The sequence below is a fragment of the Elaeis guineensis genome, chromosome 12 (assembly GCF_000442705.2).
Source record: "Elaeis guineensis isolate ETL-2024a chromosome 12, EG11, whole genome shotgun sequence".
In the NCBI taxonomy this organism is placed as follows: domain Eukaryota; kingdom Viridiplantae; phylum Streptophyta; class Magnoliopsida; order Arecales; family Arecaceae; genus Elaeis; species Elaeis guineensis.
The window spans coordinates 26,921,141-26,939,837 of NC_026004.2; the positions used below are offsets into that span (position 1 = coordinate 26,921,141).

The window sequence follows — 18,697 nt, forward strand, 5'->3', positions numbered from 1 at the left end:
ATCTCAAGATAAAACCTTAATCCCCAGAAGTACTAGCAGGCCAAATGTGAGCCACATGGCACGATATGATTGGATTATTTTGCCAACTATATTCTGGAACGTGGAGGCGGTTTTTTTTTTTTTTTTTTTTTGGCGTGATACGATGGCTTTGTAGACGCTTGCGGAACTCGGCAAGCCACGCCCTTTTATTATTATTAATTTTTTTGAAAAATAAATGAAGGAAAGGAAAATCTACCCCCTATTTTATCAAAGCCCTGTTATAAAAATCTGATCCCACCGCTTTGCTGCTGCTAAACCTAAAATAGGACCAGAGCATTTAACCCTCGTCCACGTTCCATTTTCCGTTTGCTCGCCCTTGCTCTCGCTCTCTCGCTTTCCATTAGAATTGAGGGTGAGAGAAACCCTAGGTGGAGGCGGATTCGTGGTTGAATTCAAGAAATGGCGAGGCCGCCGCAGGACGCAATCGAGACCTTCATGAGCATCACCGGCGTCTCGGAGGCGGTGGCACTGCAGAAGCTCGAGGTGAGCTCTTGCTCTCTCTCCTCGCTCTCCGATTTCTCTGATCGCCGCCCTCCACTCTGTTTCTTTCTCTCTTCCAATCTAGGGTTTCGGCTTTGATGCATGGGTGGCTGGGAATTATGGGTTAGGGTTTTAGTTTGGTATTACTGATGGTGATTTGAAGTCGGGGCGTTGGATCGTGTTTACTTCGTGGTTCTTGATCTTTGCGATGATTTTGTTTTCTTGGATTTGATGGCGTGGTTGTAATATGATTGGACTGGTGGGCTTGGTTTTTAGATTGGTATTGTGTAGCTAAATGACTTGGAATCTAATTGTATGTTGCAGTATCGCTGAAATGTGATATCATTTTTGAGTAAATAAATGATAATGGATTCCTGATTGTTTCTTTGTGCAAGATGGATTTGTGGCAGCGAAACAAAACTTGATGGGTGAGGTAGTTTGGGACTGAAATATGATATCGTTCCTGCGTATGTAAATGATAATTCTGGATATTTCTAAAAGAATTCAGTTGTCCATTAATTTTATGGCAACATATGTTTTCGAGCTATAGACGGCATTGGTAGGTTCAAGAGGGACATAGGTGATGATAAATATAAAATCCGGATAACTTTGAGGTTGTGTTTGGTGCATCGCTAGGCAATCTTGGAAAGTAATGTGGATTATTTTCAAGATAGATTGCTATCATTAAATTGTCAGTAATGTTGATTACTGTATTTGGTACACGCCGCAGGTAATATTGCAGTAAAATTACTGAAAATCTTGATTGACATATTTGGTATGATAATTAAATTATTAGTAATGTAAAATTAAATTTTCAAAATATCCTCAATAATTTTGTCCGACTACTCTTTTTTTTTTTTCTTGATAAAAAGTGACGGAAGTGATGTGAGTGTGGTGGTGGCACGGAGAAGTGGCGAGCCAGGGGATGTGGGGAATCGTGGGCACTGAGGGGAGGTGGGGAGGGGGTGGGTGCGTGCATAGCCATGGGGGTGGTGGGGACAAGTGCAGAGGAGCTGTGAGGGTGTGGTAGGGGACGAGGACGGAGGAGCCACAGGTAGGCAGAGGGAGATGGAGTTGCGGGTGGGGGGTGCGTACGGAGGGGGTTGGGGGAGGGTTGGGCGATGGATTTTGCATGATTTATTTCAGAGATAATTTTATCCAAAATTTTTATTGCAATATTGTTAAAGAAGTGGTAATCTGGATAGCCACTCTTCTCCAAGGCAATCCAGATGGCCTCATGGGAGGCAATCTAGATTGCTAAGATAATTTGGATTATGACCCAAAAAACATACCAAATACAGCAATTCAGTGGGCTCACTTTAAATTGCTAGCAATCTGGATATATTACCAGCTGCCAAACGCAACCTGAGGTATATTATGGTTGATTTTTTGAGATATGTGTCATTTGTTATATGAGTGAGGGTATATGTAACTTAGGTTAAGAATAGAGGCATTGTATGGTTGGTAGCAAAATCACTAAGTGTCTGTTAAATTTTGTGGTGTCCGAATTTATAAGCATCATCTGAAGTTTTTTTTTTTGGTTTGTCTTACGAGTACAGTAAGTTTGAACATTGAAGAGAATTCTCTAGGGCTTGATTGTAGAAAATATATTCTCTTTTGATCCTCGTGTACAAATAGGTTTTATTTTTCTTTTCTAAAAGTGATTTTCTATATTCTAAGAGGAGGTTTAGATGTAATTGAATCCTGATACTGGCTTTTTTTTTTTGTGTGTTCACATTTACATGCATGCTCATACATGCCATTCAAAACCTACACTGGCTTTACGTGCGCGTGCAAGTTTGTGTTGATTCCAACAGTTTGACATGCCACAAGTGAAAAAGAAAGAACAGGCACTAGGTTTAAATTCCAAGTTCCAAACACCTTATCTTTCTAATTAGATCAATATATTTTTGTCTTTTGTAAGCACTCACAATGTTTTGCCAGCTTTCATGCATAAGGGGTTATGAGGGGCCACAGGAAATGCTTATGTTATTTTAAAAGAAATCTAATATAACACTAACAGAGAAAGATAAGAAAATAGATATATGATGAATATATTTCGACCAAGGAAGAAATGATGGATATGGTCACCTTAATTTTGGCTGAAATAAGTAAAAGTAACTCTTTCTTTGTCAGGGAAATCTCTGTGTTAATTTTTGTCTAATATATTTTGAGTGAGTACTGAAACAGATGCATATTGTTACGTTATGTTGTATGTCATATTTTTTAATTGTTTAGAGCTAAACTTTCTTGTAGATTCTATTTTATCACACAGGCTATTTTCTAGTCTCCTGGAAAGGTTAAGAACTTTTGCATCAATAGGAAAGTCTAAAGAGAGCAATCGAGGAACTTGCACATTGAAAGCTCTCACCATAGATGTACCATGTCAATAGTCAATTCCTTGAGTGGTTATCATTTGGGTGGAAAGAAAATGGGAGGTAAAAAGTGTAGGAAAATGTGGCCAGGGAGAGGTGCTTATCTTGCTGACTTCTAAGGCATAGGCATAGAGAAGTATTTTAAGAGAACATTGCTAACATATGAATGATGGTGGCCTGCCTAAGTTATTTGACTGGGATTTTCTTTCTTTCATTTTTAAGAAAATGTCTTCTGACATATATATATATGCATGTGTGCATGTGCATCCTTGTGAAATTGATCTTAAAGGTTATTTGGAGATATGATATTTGAAATATGGTTCAGCTGAGGCAGAAGTGGTAGAAAATAGAATTCATTATGAGAGCTATGTTTTAACATGTAAGGATGGCACCTTGGGAGCAAGCTTATGGTAATTAATTAGTTTTCCATAAGAGCGAGGTAGGCATTTTGTTAGATGGTTTATATTACCCAGAATACAAAACAGTTACCATAAATTTCCTCTAATGAGGATAGCTAGATGTATGTGCGTGTGTAAATGTGTTTACGTGTATGCTAGATTCTCAGTTATTAGATAAAGACTTATTTTGATAAAGAGGCACTTACAACCAATTGACCTAATGGGAGTCTCATTGGTGAAAGTGCAGACTGAAGGAATGTGAAAAGAAGCTCAGAGATTCTTGATATGCTGATACTCTAGGTCGAAACTTGACTGCTATCTTCCATACGCATAGATAGACACCTATGTCTAATAGGCTTCAGTTATTAGAAAGAAACTTTGGCTCAATAACCCTTGATTTTATGGGAGTCCTCTTGGTGAAAATGCAAGCTTTGCTTATCCGTGTAGATCCACCTTTTTATGAACCATACTCATGAGCTTTTTATATATATTTGTATGTTGTCCTTCCAAAAGATTGCAAATACCAAGCCATTCGTCCATTAATTTCTCTTCATATTCTTTTCGGTGGAGAGGAATGTGGAGATGAAAACTATTTGCAAGCAGAGAGAAGGTTGGTAGAAGATGCACGATAGTTAAGAGACATAAAGGTGATTTATCAAATTGTTGGTGCAGAATTCCGTCAATGCCGGAGAAGCTAGAGTCGAGGGGATCACGGCCGCCGTCGGGACCTGTAAGGAAAGTCTAAACCGGAGTTGGGGGTGCTCCGGCAAGATTCTCCGACGCTCAAGTCAGTACTCTGCCTCAACAGAAATGGAGCACTCGAATGGGATTTTAGCAGAGTTTAGAGATAGTGCTTAGAGCTTAGAGGAGAACGTATTTGGGAGGTCTTTTTTATAGACGGGAGAGCGTAACCGATTGACAGCGACGTCCGTAACTGTCTGGTAGTGGGCCGTTCGGGGCCATGTGGAGTTTGTTACGAAGAGTAGTGGTGTCCATTGTCGCGACTTGCCGGAGAGTGGTGGGCCCACGTGGAGTTTTTTACGGTGAGTAGTGGCGTCCGTTGTCGCGACTTGCCGAAGAGTGGTGGGCCCACGTGGAGTTTGTTACAGAGAGTGGAGTGGTGTCCGTTGGAGTGGTGTCTGTTGTCGCGACTTGTCGGGGAGTTCGGGCCAGACGGTTGAAGCTCGGTTGGGACGTCTGGTAGAGCGGAATAGCCCTCTGTCTCAGCAACCTAAGAGAAGCTCGGATGTTTCCGAGGTTGCTAACGGGTTAACTATTGTTGGGTGCCTTAGGCGTTGATGCTGCAGACGGAAGTCATCTGCTGTAGAAGTCCGGACGGAAACTTTCTGTTGGAGGAATCCGGTTGGAATCCGATTGCTAGAGAAGTCCGTCTGGAATTCGTTTGATGTAGAAGCTTGTCTGAAGACTGTCCGCTGGAGAGGTCCGGTTGCATGAGGAATCCGGTAGAAGGTCAACCGATAGCGAAATTCGGAAGGCGCTATAGAAGGTTGACCGATAGAAGAGTCCGGAAGGCGTTGTGGAAGTTTGTCCGCTGGAGGAGTCTGGAGGATACTATTGAAGTCCGGTTGGCGCTGTTGAAGGTTGATGGCTGGAGAGGTACGGAAGACACCGGAGACAGTCGGTCATTGTAGAAATCCGGCTGCTGGAGTCCATCCGTTGTAGAAGTTCGTCTGGAATTCATCTGCTGTAGAAGTTCGGACGGAGTCTGGTTCTTGCAGAAGTCCGGATGGAGACTGCTTACTGTAGAAGCTCGGATGGAGATTGGTTGCCATGGAAGCCCGGATGGAGATCACTTATTGTAGAAGCTCGGTTGAAGTCCGCTTGTAATAGAAGTTCAGACGGAATTTGCTTACTGTAGAAGCTCGGATAGAATTCGGAAGGCGGTCGACCACTATAGAAACTTGGATGGAGTCTGGTTACTGTAGAAGTTCTGCTGTTGGAGAAGTCCGGACATTGACGAAGTCCGGAAGAAGCTCGGAGTAAAGTCGATCGTGACAGGAGGAAGTCTGGAAGAGAAGAGTAGTCGATCACTGTAGAAAATTGGCTGATAGTGAAGTCCAGAGAGCATTTGGAGCAGTCCAATAGATGACTGAAGAAGCTCATTATTGGAGAAGTCCGGAGGGTACGGTAGGAGTTCGTCCGTTGGAGGAATCTGGAGGACACTGTGGAAGGTCGATTGCTGGAAGAGTCCGGATGGTACTGTAGAAGTTCGGACGGCCGGGGGAGTTCAGAAAGACATCGCACAAGGTCAGAAGTCGGAAGAGTCCTGAGAGGGTTGGCCTCTTACGAACTTCGACTGGGGTTATTTTATATCCAACACCAGCCACCCTACTTTCGAGTTCGGGTTTCGAATGAAGTACAGAGAAATTTTTACAGTCAAAGTTGCCCCTCTTGATTTTCGTACTCGATTATTTCCAGATATTTTGGCGTTTGGCGCGCCGGTGCTGGTGTTTTTTCAAATCGAAGCGATCCGAAAAGATTTTTTCGGAATTTCCGCTGGAGCGTCGCCTCAGGTACGGTGCAATGATGTTTCTGTCAGTCGTCAGCTGTCTGCCACGACGAGTGGGACACGCGGCGATTGTAGATCGGCCAAAGGAGATTTGCAATCATTATTGCGCCGGATCCTGAGGTTTATTTAAACCCGTCCTCTTCCTTCATGGGTTTCACCTTGCCTGAGATTTTTCTTCGGTCCCCTTTTCTTCTCCGAGAGCTTCGTCTTCCTCCAGTGTCCCTCTCGGTCTTAGGCGCCCTTCAGGTCGATCTCCATCGCCTTCGCTGTCCTCCTGCACCTCTCGGACCGGTCTAGGTTAGTTTCGGAACCCTTCTTTTTCTTGTTGCTCTTCCATTTTTCCTCCTCTGCATTCCGCTCGTTCGGTTTCTCCGCGAGCGCCTTGTTTCCTATTTTTTCCAATTTTTTCGAGATTTTTTGAGGTTTTCATTTGATTCAAAATGTCCTCCAACACTTCCTCCTCTAGCAGTTCTAGAAGTTCGTCAGCTCCAGCCCCCCAAAATCCTAGTACTGTAGGTGAATCCGCACTTAGGACCGAACCTCGTCCGGTCTTCGTACCAGACACCATTCCCAGCTCTTTGATCTCGGACAAACTCTCGCTGATTAGGATTCAGTACGGGGTTTCTCCGGAGTATGAGCTTGAGCTTCCCGGGCCAATTGATCAGGCTAGCGCCCCTCCCTCGGGCCACTTTTGCTTATACCAGGAAGCCTTCCGCGTCGGATTTCGACTTCCACTTTCACCTTTTGTTGTTGCTCTTTTTCGCTTTTTAAACATTTCTCTAGTTTTTGTAGCGTCGAACTTCTTTAGGTTTCTGATAGGATTTTTTTTCCTTTGTCATTTAGCTGAAGTCCGGCCAACTCTTCCCTTGTTTAGAAACTTTTATACCTTTAAGCGTCATCCTTCGGCAAAGGACTGGTGGTACTTCTCCCCCCAGTTCGGTAGAAAGGGGTTGCTGAAAGGTGCCCCCTCTTCTATCCACAACTGGAAGGAGAGGTACTTCTACGTCCGATGCCCGATTCTGATGCTGGGGTTGCTCCCCTGGGGCTCCCTGAGGGACTCTGTCCGCCGGGCTTCTAGTCTGGAGAAGGACGACCTTGAAGCCTCCAATAAACTTAAGACTTATCTAGCTCCTCTCCTCTCCGACCTTCTGAAGGAGCAGTTTTTATTTAATATCGGCCTGAGCCCTCTCAACCCTGTCGGTATTTTATTTTATTTTATTTTATTTCAGGTCATTCGCTGTTTCCTCTTTTCTCTTATTCTGTTTCTAAGCTGTGTCGATTTTTTTTCATTGCAGATATGGACGCAGACGCAGCTCAGATACTAGCCAAGGGTCTCAAGGCCCACAAGAAGAAATGCGCTGCAACTTCTGGGTCGGCGAAGAAGGCGAGGGTAGAGGAGACAAGCTCGGCCGTGCCTGCCCAGGCGGCCATTGCCGTTGATGCCCCTTCCGACGTCGAGCCCGCAGTCCCCCGAGCTTCTTCAAGAAGCCCTCTGGTTGAGGTTCTCGCTCCAGAGTCTCGTCCCGAAGAGGCGTCGGGGGTCGAAAGGAAGAGAAGGAAGAAGATGGTGGTCCGCAAGATCAGCAGCAGCAGGGCTGCCATCGAAAGGTCCAACGGCTCCGAAGAGGATCCAAGGGAGAATCCCTTCAACAACAGGAATTCAATAAAAAGGTTGGTCGACGGGTGCGTTTTGTCCGAGATTGTCCACAGGATCGTCCATACCGATCCTGAACAGCGGGTTTGGGACTCTCTAGGGTCCTTTCTTGAGGTAGGTCGGTTTACTTTTTTCTTCCTTTCGCTTCTTCACTTAGTGCATTCCTTAGCTTTCACATTGACTTCTTGGCCGCTCTTACAGATTGGACACCAGCTCATCACCAACATCGAGGCGATAAACAATGCCAAGAAGGAAGCAGCCCAAACGGAGGAAGGTCGCCAGACTGAGGCTGCCCGTCTTAAAGAGAAGGTCGCCGAAGTCGCGAGTCTCCGAGAGGCACTCCTGAAGGAGGAATAAACTTCGGCAGATCTGAAGGCTGCTTTGGAGGAGGAAAGAAGGAAGGTAGAGGTCGAGGTCTCCAAGCTAAAGGAGCAGATTCCGACCCTAGTCTCGGAGGCAAGGGCCCAAGCAGTGGAGTTCAAGACCTCCTCTGAGATGAGGGATCTGAATATCAAGTTCGGTCAGGCTACCTTTATCAAAGGCTTCGAGCTTTGCCAGGAGAAGATGGTCGGGAAGTTTCCCGAACTCGACCTCAGCTTCCTGGATGAAGCGTCCGACGATGAAGCTGGACCTTCCGAAGCTGCTGCCGGTCTCCCTCCAGTCGGAACCTCTTCAACTGCCGCAGCTGTCGTGATCGACCTTCCGGAGGTGCCGAGCTCCTCCACTTCTGCTCCAGAGGTCTGAGACCTCTAATTTTGTACTTTTCCTTTGTTGCAATCTTTTTTTTTGTACTTAAGAATTATTTAATCAATGAAATCGGATTTCTATTTACAGAGAGCTCCTTTTTCTTCTTCTACTTCCTTTTTCTTTTCTTTTTTTTCTTTGCAATGATTTGCATTGTGACGCTCTTGTTTTTCGACAACAGTGTCCTGTCGAAGCTCTTCCCCTACCGTAAGGGATTCCTTTGAAGTCTGTGATCCGGGATCTGAGAAGGGAAGTTCGTCACCTAACGAAGAAATCAAAGAAAATGGATGACGAACTTTACAGGCTGAGGAAGAGCCATTCGGAAGCTACCGTGGAGGTTACTCGCCTTCGGGACCTCCACAAAAAGGGCTTCATGGACTACATCTGGAAGAAGGCCAACTTCGTGAAGGGGTTTGAGGAACTCTAGAAACGTGCCAGCGACTGGTCTTGGACTCAGACCTCCAAGATCAGCTCCCTCGAGGTCGAGTTGGCGGCCGCACGGGAGAAGATCGATCAATTGAAAGGGAGCTCGTCCTGGCTTACAACTCAGGCCGACCACGGTTGGGACTGGTCGAAGAAATTCTCCGACCTTCAGAAGCAGCTATAGGATGTCGAGACGAATTACAACACTCACCGAGCCGGCTGGTGCGGGCAAATAGACAACTATAGAAGGAGGCTCAAGACGGCGACCGATGAGGTTGCTTGCCTTCAGAAGCAGTTCTCCGAAAGAACCCAGGCCATTTCGGTTCAAGGCTCCGATGAGCTCCGATCCTTGAGGGGGATCATGGAAGAATTGTCCGTAGCCCTTGGGAAGGAGAAGGTTGAACTGCAGCGGCTGAAAATTCAGCTGACCTATGAGCAGCAGGCGGTCAAGGATGCAGAAGCGGAGTCCGAAGTTCTGAGGAAGAGGCTTCGGGAAACGGAGGGCGAAAGCCGGCGGTTTCACCAAATGTATCGGGAGATGCTGTTAAGAAAGAAGGAACTAAAAGAAGAAATTGAGAACTTAAAACAATCCCTGATAATGGCTAGAATCGAGAGTTCGAAGTCAGAAGAAGTCGAGCTTCCTTAGAGCTTCTTTTACCTTTTGTTCCATGTACTCTTTTATTTTCTTGTTTTTGGCCTTCAAAGGCTTTTGTAATGCTCTTTTTACTAATGAAATGAAAAGGAATTTTCTCATTACCTTGTTTGTTTTTGCTCTAAGTTGTCGTTTACCGAGCTTCTCTTGTCTTTTGTCTTATTCGATGTCGACGTTGTTTGAAGGTTCTTGATCATCGCCACGTTGATTTGCCCTTTTTGTTCATGATCGAAGGTCTTTTCGAGGCCATTCGAATTTGACGCTTTCTCTTGATGTTCGAGCTTGGGGTCCGAACTTCTCGTTACTATGAGGAAGTCTATTTTTTTCTGCTAGTGTTGGGTTCCTCCTTAGAGATTGAGGATTTTTGACAAGAGTTTTCTTCCTCGTTGAGACGAGGTTCCTTGTGTCTTAGATGTAGTTCGTTTTTCCTTTATCTCTGGCGTAGCTCGTGGCTTTTCCTTTTTCTCTCTCTCTTTTTTTTTATGTTTGGGCGAGGGTCTTCCCTCTGCTCCTAACGAGGTTGTAGGGGTGTAGAGGAGTCATTGAGGAAGCTTTTTCCCTCATCCGGTCTTAAACGATCAGGTCTTCGCTTGTGTCAGGATGAGGTTCTCCTCTTGTTCCCGACACAGTCAATTTCAGCTCATATTAGGACGAGGTTTTCCTCCTGTTCCTAACAGGGCTGTGGGGGCACATAAGGGCCGTTGCGAGGGTCTCTCCCTCTATTCGGTCTCTTAATAACCGGATCTTCGACTTTGCTCATGTTAGGACGAGGTCTCCTCCTGTTCCTAACATGGCTGTGGGGGCACATAAGGGCCGTTGCGAGGGCCTCTCCTCCATCCGATCTCTTAATAATTGGGTCTTCGACTTTGCTCATGTTAGGACGAGGTTCTCCTCTTGTTCCTAATATGGCTGTGGGGGCGCATAAGGGCCGTTGCGAGGGCCTCTCCCCCCATTCGGTCTCTTAATAACTGGGCCTTCGACTTTGCTTATGTTAGGACGAGGTTTTCCTCCTGTTCCTAACATGGCTGTGGGGGCACATAAGGGCCGTTGCGAGGGCCTCTCCTTCAATCCGGTCTCTTAATAACCGGATCTTCGACTTTGCTCATATTAGGACGAGGTTCTCCTTCTGTTCCTAACATGGCTATGGGGGCGCATAAGGACCGTTGCGAAGGCCTCTCCCCCCATCCGGTCTCTTAATAACCGGACCTTCGACTTTGCTCATGTTAGGACGAGGTTCTCCTCCTGTTCCTAACATGGCTGTGGGGGTGCATAAGGGCCGTTGCGAGGGCCTCTCCCCCCATTCGGTCTCTTAATAATCGGGCCTTCGACTTTGCTCATGTTAGGAAGAGGTTCTCCTCCTGTTCCTAATATGGCTGTGGGGGCACATAAGGGCCGTTGCGAGGGCCTCTCCCCCCATCCAGTCTCTTAATAACCGGACCTTCGACTTTGCTCATGTTAGGACGAGGTTCTTCTCCTGTTCCTAACATGGCTGTGGGGGCGCATAAGGGTCGTTGCAAGGGCCTCTCCTCCCATCCGGTCTCTTAATAATCGGGCCTTCGATTTTGCTCATGTTAGGACGAGATTCTTCTCCTGTTCCTAACATGGCTGTGGGGGCGCATAAGGGCCGTTGCGAGGGCCTCTCCCCCCATCCGGTCTCTTAATAATCGGACCTTCGACTTTGCTCATGTTAGGACGAGGTTCTCCTGTTCCTAACATGGCTGTGGAGGCACATAAGGGCCGTTGTGAGGGCCTCTCTCTCCATCCGGTCTCTTAATAACTGGATCTTCGTTTGTGTCGGGATGAGGTTCTCCTCTTGTTCTTGACACGCTTAGTTTCGATTGTCTGGAGGAGCTACTCCCTGTCGTTATAAGTTCATGCCAAAAAAGAATATATGTGAATATGAAACTTTTATTTAAGGCAAAGTTATCGGTAATACATTCGTAAATTTTTCGAATTCCATGGTCGCGGAATGTCCGCTCCTTCGAGCTCTTTTAGATAGTATGTTCTGGGCCGGACTACCTCCCTGACCTCATACGGGCCTTCCTAGTTTGGGGTAAGTTTCTCTTGGTTCTGAGGTTGTGAAACAGCGGCTCGCCGACGTACTAAGTCCCCCACTCTGAAGGCTTTGCTCTTGACCCGGGAGTTGTAGTAGCGGGCTACTTTCTGCTTGTAGGCTGCCGTCCGAACTTGAGCTGTCTCCCGTTTTTCTTCTAACAAGTCGAGGTTGGCCTTGAGATCCTGTGAGCTGCGCTGCTCGTCGAATGTCATGACTCGCGTCGACGGAAGCTTAAGTTCAATCGGGATAACGGCTTCTGTTCCGAAGGCTAAGGCAAAGGGGGTCTCCCCCATGGGCAGTCTTTGAGTAGTTCGGTATGCCCACAACACATGATAAAGCTCGTCTGTCCAAGTTTCTTTTGTTTTTTCAAGTCTCGTCTTGATTCCTTGCAATAGAGTCCTGTTGGTCACCTTGGCTTCGTCGTTTGCCTGCGGATGGGCTACTGACGTGAAGTTATGGGAGATGTGTAAGTCCTCACAAAATTCAGCAAACTTTGCTCCAGCAAATTGTCGCCCATTATCAGTAATGAGAGTTCTGGGTAAGCCGAACCTATAAACGATTGACTTCCAGACGAAGTCCTGCACTTTAGCTTCTGTGATTTTCGCCAAAGGTTCGACTTCGACCCATTTGGTGAAGTAGTCAATGGCCGCCAGGAGGAACTTTCGCTGTCCAAACACCATGGAAAAAGGTCCAAGGATATCCATCCCCCATTGTGCAAACTGCCATGGGGCACTCAAGGGTGTAAGTTTGGAGGCGGGCTGTCTTTGGATATTCACATATCTCTGACACCGATCACACTTTCTGACATATTCAATGGAGTCGTGGTACATTGTAGGCCAGTAATAACCTTGTCGGAGCAGCTTGTGGGATAAAGATCTGGCCCCCAGGTGACTTCCGCAGGCTCCTTCATGTACCTCCCATAAGGCAAAGTCGGCTTCAGAAGGTCGGAGACATTTCAGGAGGGGCAAAGAGTACGACCTCTTGTACAGCTTGCCCTCATAAAGGATATATCGAGAGGCCTGGTTTCTAAGCTTTCGAGCTTCTTCTGTATCATGAGGAAGAACCCCGTCTTTGAGGTATGCAACCAGTGGGTCAATCCAGCTGGGTTCATGGCTGATCTCCATTACAAGCTGCAGTTCTTTCGTACTTGGACATTTCATAACTTCGAAGAGTACTTCCTTAGGTAGTTCAGCCGGAGTCAGGGTAGCCAACTTGGAGAGAAGATCGGTCCTGGTATTTTCTGCTCTTGGAATCTACTTGATGTTAAAGCTGCCAAAGACAGGGGTGATCTCTTTTACTTTTTCGAGGTACTTGGCCATACTGTCCTCCCGAGCTTCATAGTTTCCGCTGACTTGTCCCACCATCAATTGGGAGTCACTGTAGACTTGGAGCCGATCTACTTCTAATTATTTGGCGATCTTCAGTCCTGCAATTAGAGCTTCATATTCTGCTCCATTATTTATCGCAGGGAATTCGAAGCGCAGCGTGTACTTCGCGATAATTCTTTTCGAATTGATCAAGATCAGGCCCGTGCCCGCGCCTGACATGTTGGAGGAACCGTCCACGTAGAGGGCCCAAAAACCATCAGGGAGATCTGATCTTTCCTCAGGGGAGTTCGGCTGGAGCCCCAGGTTGTCAGCTTCACTTCGTTCAAGTTCGGCTTATTCCGGGATGGTGCATTCCACTATGAAGTCTGCTAATATTTGGGCTTTTATCGTCGGCCGAGGTCGATAGTTGATGTCGAATTTCGTGAGCTCGACCGCCCATTTCGCTATCCTTCCGGAAGCATCCGCCCGATGCAGAACTGCCTTAATCGGTTGGTCGGTGAGCAATGTTATGGTGTGCCCTTGAAAGCAAGGTCGGAGCCTTCGGGCTGCAATCAATAGGGCATAAGTTAGTTTCTCTAATTTAGTGTACCTGGTTTCGGCGTCTCTCAATACTCGACTTATGTAGTAGATCGGCCGTTAAATTTTTGCTTCTTCCTTAACCAGTACTGCCGCGAGAGCCACAGGGGAGACCGCCAGATACAGGAACTACTTTTCAGGTTCGGGCTTTGCCAATAGCGGAGGTGAGCCGAGGTAGTTCTTCAATTCTTCGAATGCTTGCTGGCATTCAGTGGTCCAACAGAAGTTCTTCGGCTGCTTGAGAGTCTGAGAGAAAGGTAGGCATCGTTCGGCCGACCTTGAGACGAAGCGATTCAGAGCCGCTACTCTCCCAGCCAGTAAGGCGCTGAACTTCCTTTATTGACTTCGGGGCGGTCATTTCCTGGATGGCACGAATCTTTTTCGGATTTGCTTCGATCCCGCGCCCCGATACCATAAAGCCCAAGAACTTCCCTGAGGTTACTCCAAAAGCGCACTTGGTTGGGTTCAGCTTCATCTTGTATTTTCGGAGGGCGCTGAAGGTCTCTTCAAGGTCGGCGACGTGGTTCATTGAGGATTTGTTTGTTACAAGCATGTCGTCCACGTAGACCTCCATGTTGCGGCCGATCTGCTCTTTGAAGATCTTGTTCACCAGCCGTTGATAGGTCGTCCCTGCATTTTTGAGGCCAAAAGGCATGACCCTGTAACAATAAAGACCACGGTCAGTGATAAAAGTAGTCTTTTCTTCGTCCTCCGGCGCCATCCTGATTTGATTGTAGTCGGAGAATGCATCCACGAAAGTGAGAAGCTCGTGGCCCGAGGTTGCATCCACCAATTGATCAATTCTGGGCAGAGGGTAACTGTCCTTCGGGCAGACTTTGTTCAGCTTTTTGAAGTCTATACACATCCTCCACTTGCCGTTCGCCTTCTTAACGAGAACCACATTGGAGACCCAGTTCGGATAGTAGACTTCTCTGATGAACCCGGCTTTCAGGAGTTTATCAACTTCCTCAGCTATTGCCTTCTGCTTTTCCGGTGCATGACCTCGGATTTTTTCCTTCATCGGCCGATGTTTGGGATCAACAGCTACACGGTGTTTCATGACTTCCGCATCAATCCCCGGCATGTCCGTCGGAACCCAAGCGAAAACATCCGCATTCTTTTGTAGAAAATTGATGAGCTGTGTTCGTACCTCTTCTCTCAAGTTGGAGCCGATCTTCACCACGTGCTCTTCATTCCCATCGTTCAAAAAAATTGTGACAAGATCTTCAATTGGCTCACCCTGTTCTTCAGCAAGGTCGTCGTGGGTGTCTAATCCATCAACCGGACAGGGGTCAGATTGACCATTTCTTTGTAAGGCTATGTTATAGTAGTGTCTTGCCAGGACTTGATCTCCTCTGACCTCTCCGACCCTTTGGCTTACCACAGCTTGGAGGGCATTGAGGTCAGGTCGGCCGAGTATTGCGTTGTAGGCAGACGGCGTCCTTACTACCAGGAAATCCACTTGCGCTCTAGACTGTTTCGGGCACCGACCTGCAACTACGATCAAAGTTATTATTCCTTCCACTGGCACAGCATCGCCAGTGAACCCTACCAATGGGGAGCTTATCGGCCCTAATTGATCATCCGGAATGGACATTTTTGAGAATGCATCGTAAAACAAAATATCGGTCGAGCTTCCATTATCAATAAGAATGCGGCGTACATCATAGTCAGCAATATTTAAAGAAACTACGACCGCATCATTATGGGAGAATTGAATCTCTCGGGCATCTTCTTCAGTAAAGGTCATAGATTCTTCAGTCCTCTGCTGCTTGGGCGGTCCGGCCGATCTACTGGCTGCTCCCCGTCGGGGTCCTCCAGAGATGGTGTTGATGATCCCGATTGGAGGCCGATCTTCAGGCTGTTCTTCCCTCCTTGACGGCTCTGGTTGTGGTAGGGCCTTCGGCCGATCTTCCCTACCTTCAGACCGGCATCGGATGAATCTGTTGAGCCGACCTTGTCTGATGAGCTCCTCGATCTCGTCTCGGAGCTGAATACACTTCTCCGTGTCGTGGCCGTGGTCACGATGATAGAGGCAGAACTTGTTAGGGTTGCGCTTTCCGGGGTGTGTGCGCATCTTTTCCGGCCTTGGCAGCTACTCCCTGATCTCCATCAACACTTGAGTTTTTGGAGCATTGAGAGGGGCGTAGCTGTGGAATCTTCTTGGGAGAGAGCTCCGCCGAACTCTGCGGTCCGGGTTTCTCTGCCTACGAGCTCGGGGGGGAGTTCAGACACGCTTGTGTCCGGGAGGAGTTCGAGAACGTGGTCGAGCTTCACTCGGCCCTTTTTCAGCTGCGGGCTTGCTGGAGTCACCCGCCTGCCGCTCCCTCGCGGCCTCCTCGTCCTTAGCTTGAAGGCTTCCTCTGCTCGGGCATATCCTTCGGCCCGAGCCAGCAAATCAGCGAAGTCCCTGAGATATTTCTTTTCCAGGGAAAACAGAAGGTCATTCTTTTGAAGACCGCTCTTCAGGGCGGCCATTGCAACTGATTGATCCAAGTTCCGGATCTCCAATGCGGCGGCGTTAAACGGTTGACGTAAGTTCGGATGGATTCTCCCTCCTTTTGCTTGATGTTGATGAGGGACTCCGAACCTCTCTGGGGACGTCGGCTGCTGACGAAATGAGTCGCAAACTGGTGGCTCATTTGATCAAAGGAGAAGATAGTACCCGGCTTCAGTGTCGAGTACCAATTTCTTGCTGCTCCCTTCAAGGTAGATGGGAAAGCTCGGCACAAGATGGCATCTGGCGCGCCATGGAGTAGCATCATTGTCCGGAAGGCCTCCAGGTGGTCAACCGGATCCGAGGTCCCATCGTAGCTCTCAAATTGGGAGAGCTTGAAGTTCAACGAGATCGGTTCCTTTGATTCAGGAGATCCTCTCGATCGCGAATCTCGAGAATCTTCTGGCAGAACGGAGGTAGGGACCCTCCGAGGGTGGAATCATGATCATACAGAGGGCTCTCCGCCTTCTGCTTCCCCTCTTCGGGGGATACAGGGCGACTGGCCCAAGTGGGCCGCCCGATCGTCAGATTTTGGAACTCCGACGATGCTCTTTCCAGCCGCACAGATGCCTGCGGCTGCTGCTGCTGCTGCATGGCCTGCACCGCTTCGGTGAGGCCCCTGACCTGCTGAACCAGCAGGTCGAACTGCTCCATGTCGACTGCCGTTGTCGGAGGAGGAGGAGCCTGAAAAATTGGAGACGAAGCCGGAGCTGGCGGATCTTGCTGAAATCTGGCCATGGAGGCCGTAAATCACCTGGTGGATGCCTTTCGGGGAGGCATCAGGTTGGGATTTGGCCGGAAAAGAAGAAGATGTCGAAGAAGATGACTGGAGACAGTCCCATTGAGTACTCCTTTAAGAACAAGGGTCCTGCGAAGACAGTCCCTTCCTCTAGCGTCAATTTTGTTGGTACAGAATTCCGCCGATGTCGGAGAAGCTGGAGTCGAGGGGATCACGGCCGCTGTCGGGACCTGCAAGGAAAGTCTAAACCGGAGTTGGGGGTGCTCTGGCAAGACCCTCCGATGCTCAAGTCAGTACTCTGCCTCAACAGAAATGGAGCATTCGAATGAGATTTTAGCAGAGTTTAGAGATAGTGCTTAGAGCTTAGAGGAGAACGTATCTGGGGGGTTTCTTTTATAGATGGGAGAGCGTAATCGATTGACAGCGACGTCCGTAACTGTCTGGTAGTGGGCTGTTCGGGGCCACATGGAGTTTGTTACGGAGAGTAGTGGTGTCCGTTGTCGTGACTTGCCGGAGAGTGGTGGGCCCACGTGGAGTTTGTTACGGAGAGTAGTGGCGTCCGTTGTCGCGAGTTGCCGGAGAGTGGTAGGCCCACGTGGAGTTTGTTACAGAGAGTGGAGTGGTGTCCGTTGTCGCGACTTGTCGGGGAGTTCGGGTCGGACGGCTGAAGCTCGGTTGAGACGTCTGGTATAGCGGAATAGCCATCTGTCTCAGCAACTTAAGAGAAGCTCGGATGTTTCCGAGGTTGCTAACGGGTTAACTGTTGTTGGGTGCCTTAGGCGTTGATGCTGCAGACGGAAGTCATCTGCTGTAGAAGTCCGGACGGAAACTTTCTGTTGGAGGAATCCGGTTGGAATCCGATTGCTAGAGAAGTCAGTCTGGAATTCATTTGATGTAGAAGCTTGTCTGAAGACTGTCCGCTGGAGAGGTCCGGTTGCATGAGGAATCCGGCAGAAGGTCGACCGATAGTGGAATTCGGAAGGCGCTATAGAAGGTTGACCGATAGAAGAGTTCGGAAGGCGTTGTGGAAGTTCGTCCGCTGGAGGAGTCTGGAGGACACTATTGAAGTCCTGTTGGCGCTGTTGAAGGTTGATGGCTGGAGAGGTACGGAAGACACCAGAGACAGTCGGTCATTGTAGAAATCCGGCTGCTGGAGCCCGTCCGTTGTAGAAGTTCGTCTGGAATCCATCCGCTGTAGAAGTTCGGACGGAGTCCGGTTCTTGCAGAAGTCCGGATGGAGACTGCTTACTGTAGAAGCTCGGATGGAGATCGGTTGCCGTAGAAGCCCGGATGGAGATCGCTTATTGTAGAAGCTCGGCTGAAGTCCGCTTGTAATAGAAGTTCGGACGGAATTTGCTTACTGTAGAAGCTCGGATGGAATTCGGAAGGCGGTCGACCACTGTAGAAACTTGGATGGAGTCTGGTTACTGTAGAAGTCCTGCTATTGGAAAAGTTCGGACATTGACGAAGTCCGAAAGAAGCTCGGAGTAAAGTCGATCGTGACAGGAGGAAGTCTGGAAGAGAAGAGTAGTTGATCACTGTAGAAAATCGGCTGATAGTGAAGCCCAGAGAGCATTTGGAGCAGTCCAATAGACGACTGAAGGAGCTCATTATTAGAGAAGTCCGGAGGGTACGGTAGGAGTTCGTCCGTTGGAGGAATCTGGAGGACACTGTGGAAGGTCGACTGCTGGAGGAGTCCGGATGGTACTGTAGAAGTTCGGACGGCCGGGGGAGTTCAGAAAGACGTCGCACAAGGTCGGAAGCCGAAACAGTCCTGAGAGGGTTAGCTTCTTACGAACTTCGGCTGGGGTTATTTTATACCCAACACAAATGTTTGTAAACGACGGTTAAGGTTTGATTTCATTATATTGCGGTTAAGGAATGAAATGTATAGCCAATCTCACCTTTGTCTTTCTTGCTTATTTGTACAATGTTCTGCTGATTCATGTTAAATGAATTTGAGATGACTAATGCCCCTGTTCATGTATTAAATAATAGATGCTTGTGCCATTCAATCCTTATTTTTTTTTTGTTTGCACCAAGTATCCCTTCCGCATGACTGTTGGTCCCTGTGTTTATTCATGGTGTTATATATGTATTTTTTAATAATTTTTGTTATTATATGAACCTATATATTGCACTTCAGTGGAGTTCTGTGTTTGTTCTCTTACCTTAGTCACTTATTCTGTTTCATGTGAATGACACT

At 47.7% G+C, this 18,697-nt stretch overlaps 2 protein-coding genes across 4 annotated transcripts in view; both read left to right on the forward strand.

Annotated features, from left to right (window-relative positions):
- Nucleotides 1-262: 262 nt before the first annotated feature.
- The window catches only part of LOC105054604 (plant UBX domain-containing protein 8), a 32,240-nt gene continuing 13,805 nt past the window's right edge, over nt 263-18,697 (forward strand). For 2 of the 3 annotated variants that reach the window (XR_012135744.1, XM_010936162.3), the window contains exon 1: nt 263-522. Coding sequence is in view for 2 of the 3 variants with exons in the window: in XM_010936162.3 (XP_010934464.1) it covers nt 439-522 (84 nt within the window). In the remaining variant the exon portion in view is untranslated. The remainder of the gene's footprint in view (nt 523-18,697) is intronic. The other variant, XM_010936160.2, reaches the window with a different exon arrangement.
- LOC140852796 (uncharacterized) lies at nt 6,136-18,694 on the forward strand. The gene is made up of 2 exons (XM_073246356.1): nt 6,136-7,590; nt 7,678-18,694. Exons 1-2 carry the CDS (start codon nt 7,120-7,122, stop codon nt 7,831-7,833), a joined length of 627 nt encoding a protein of 208 aa, XP_073102457.1. The 5' UTR covers nt 6,136-7,119; the 3' UTR covers nt 7,834-18,694.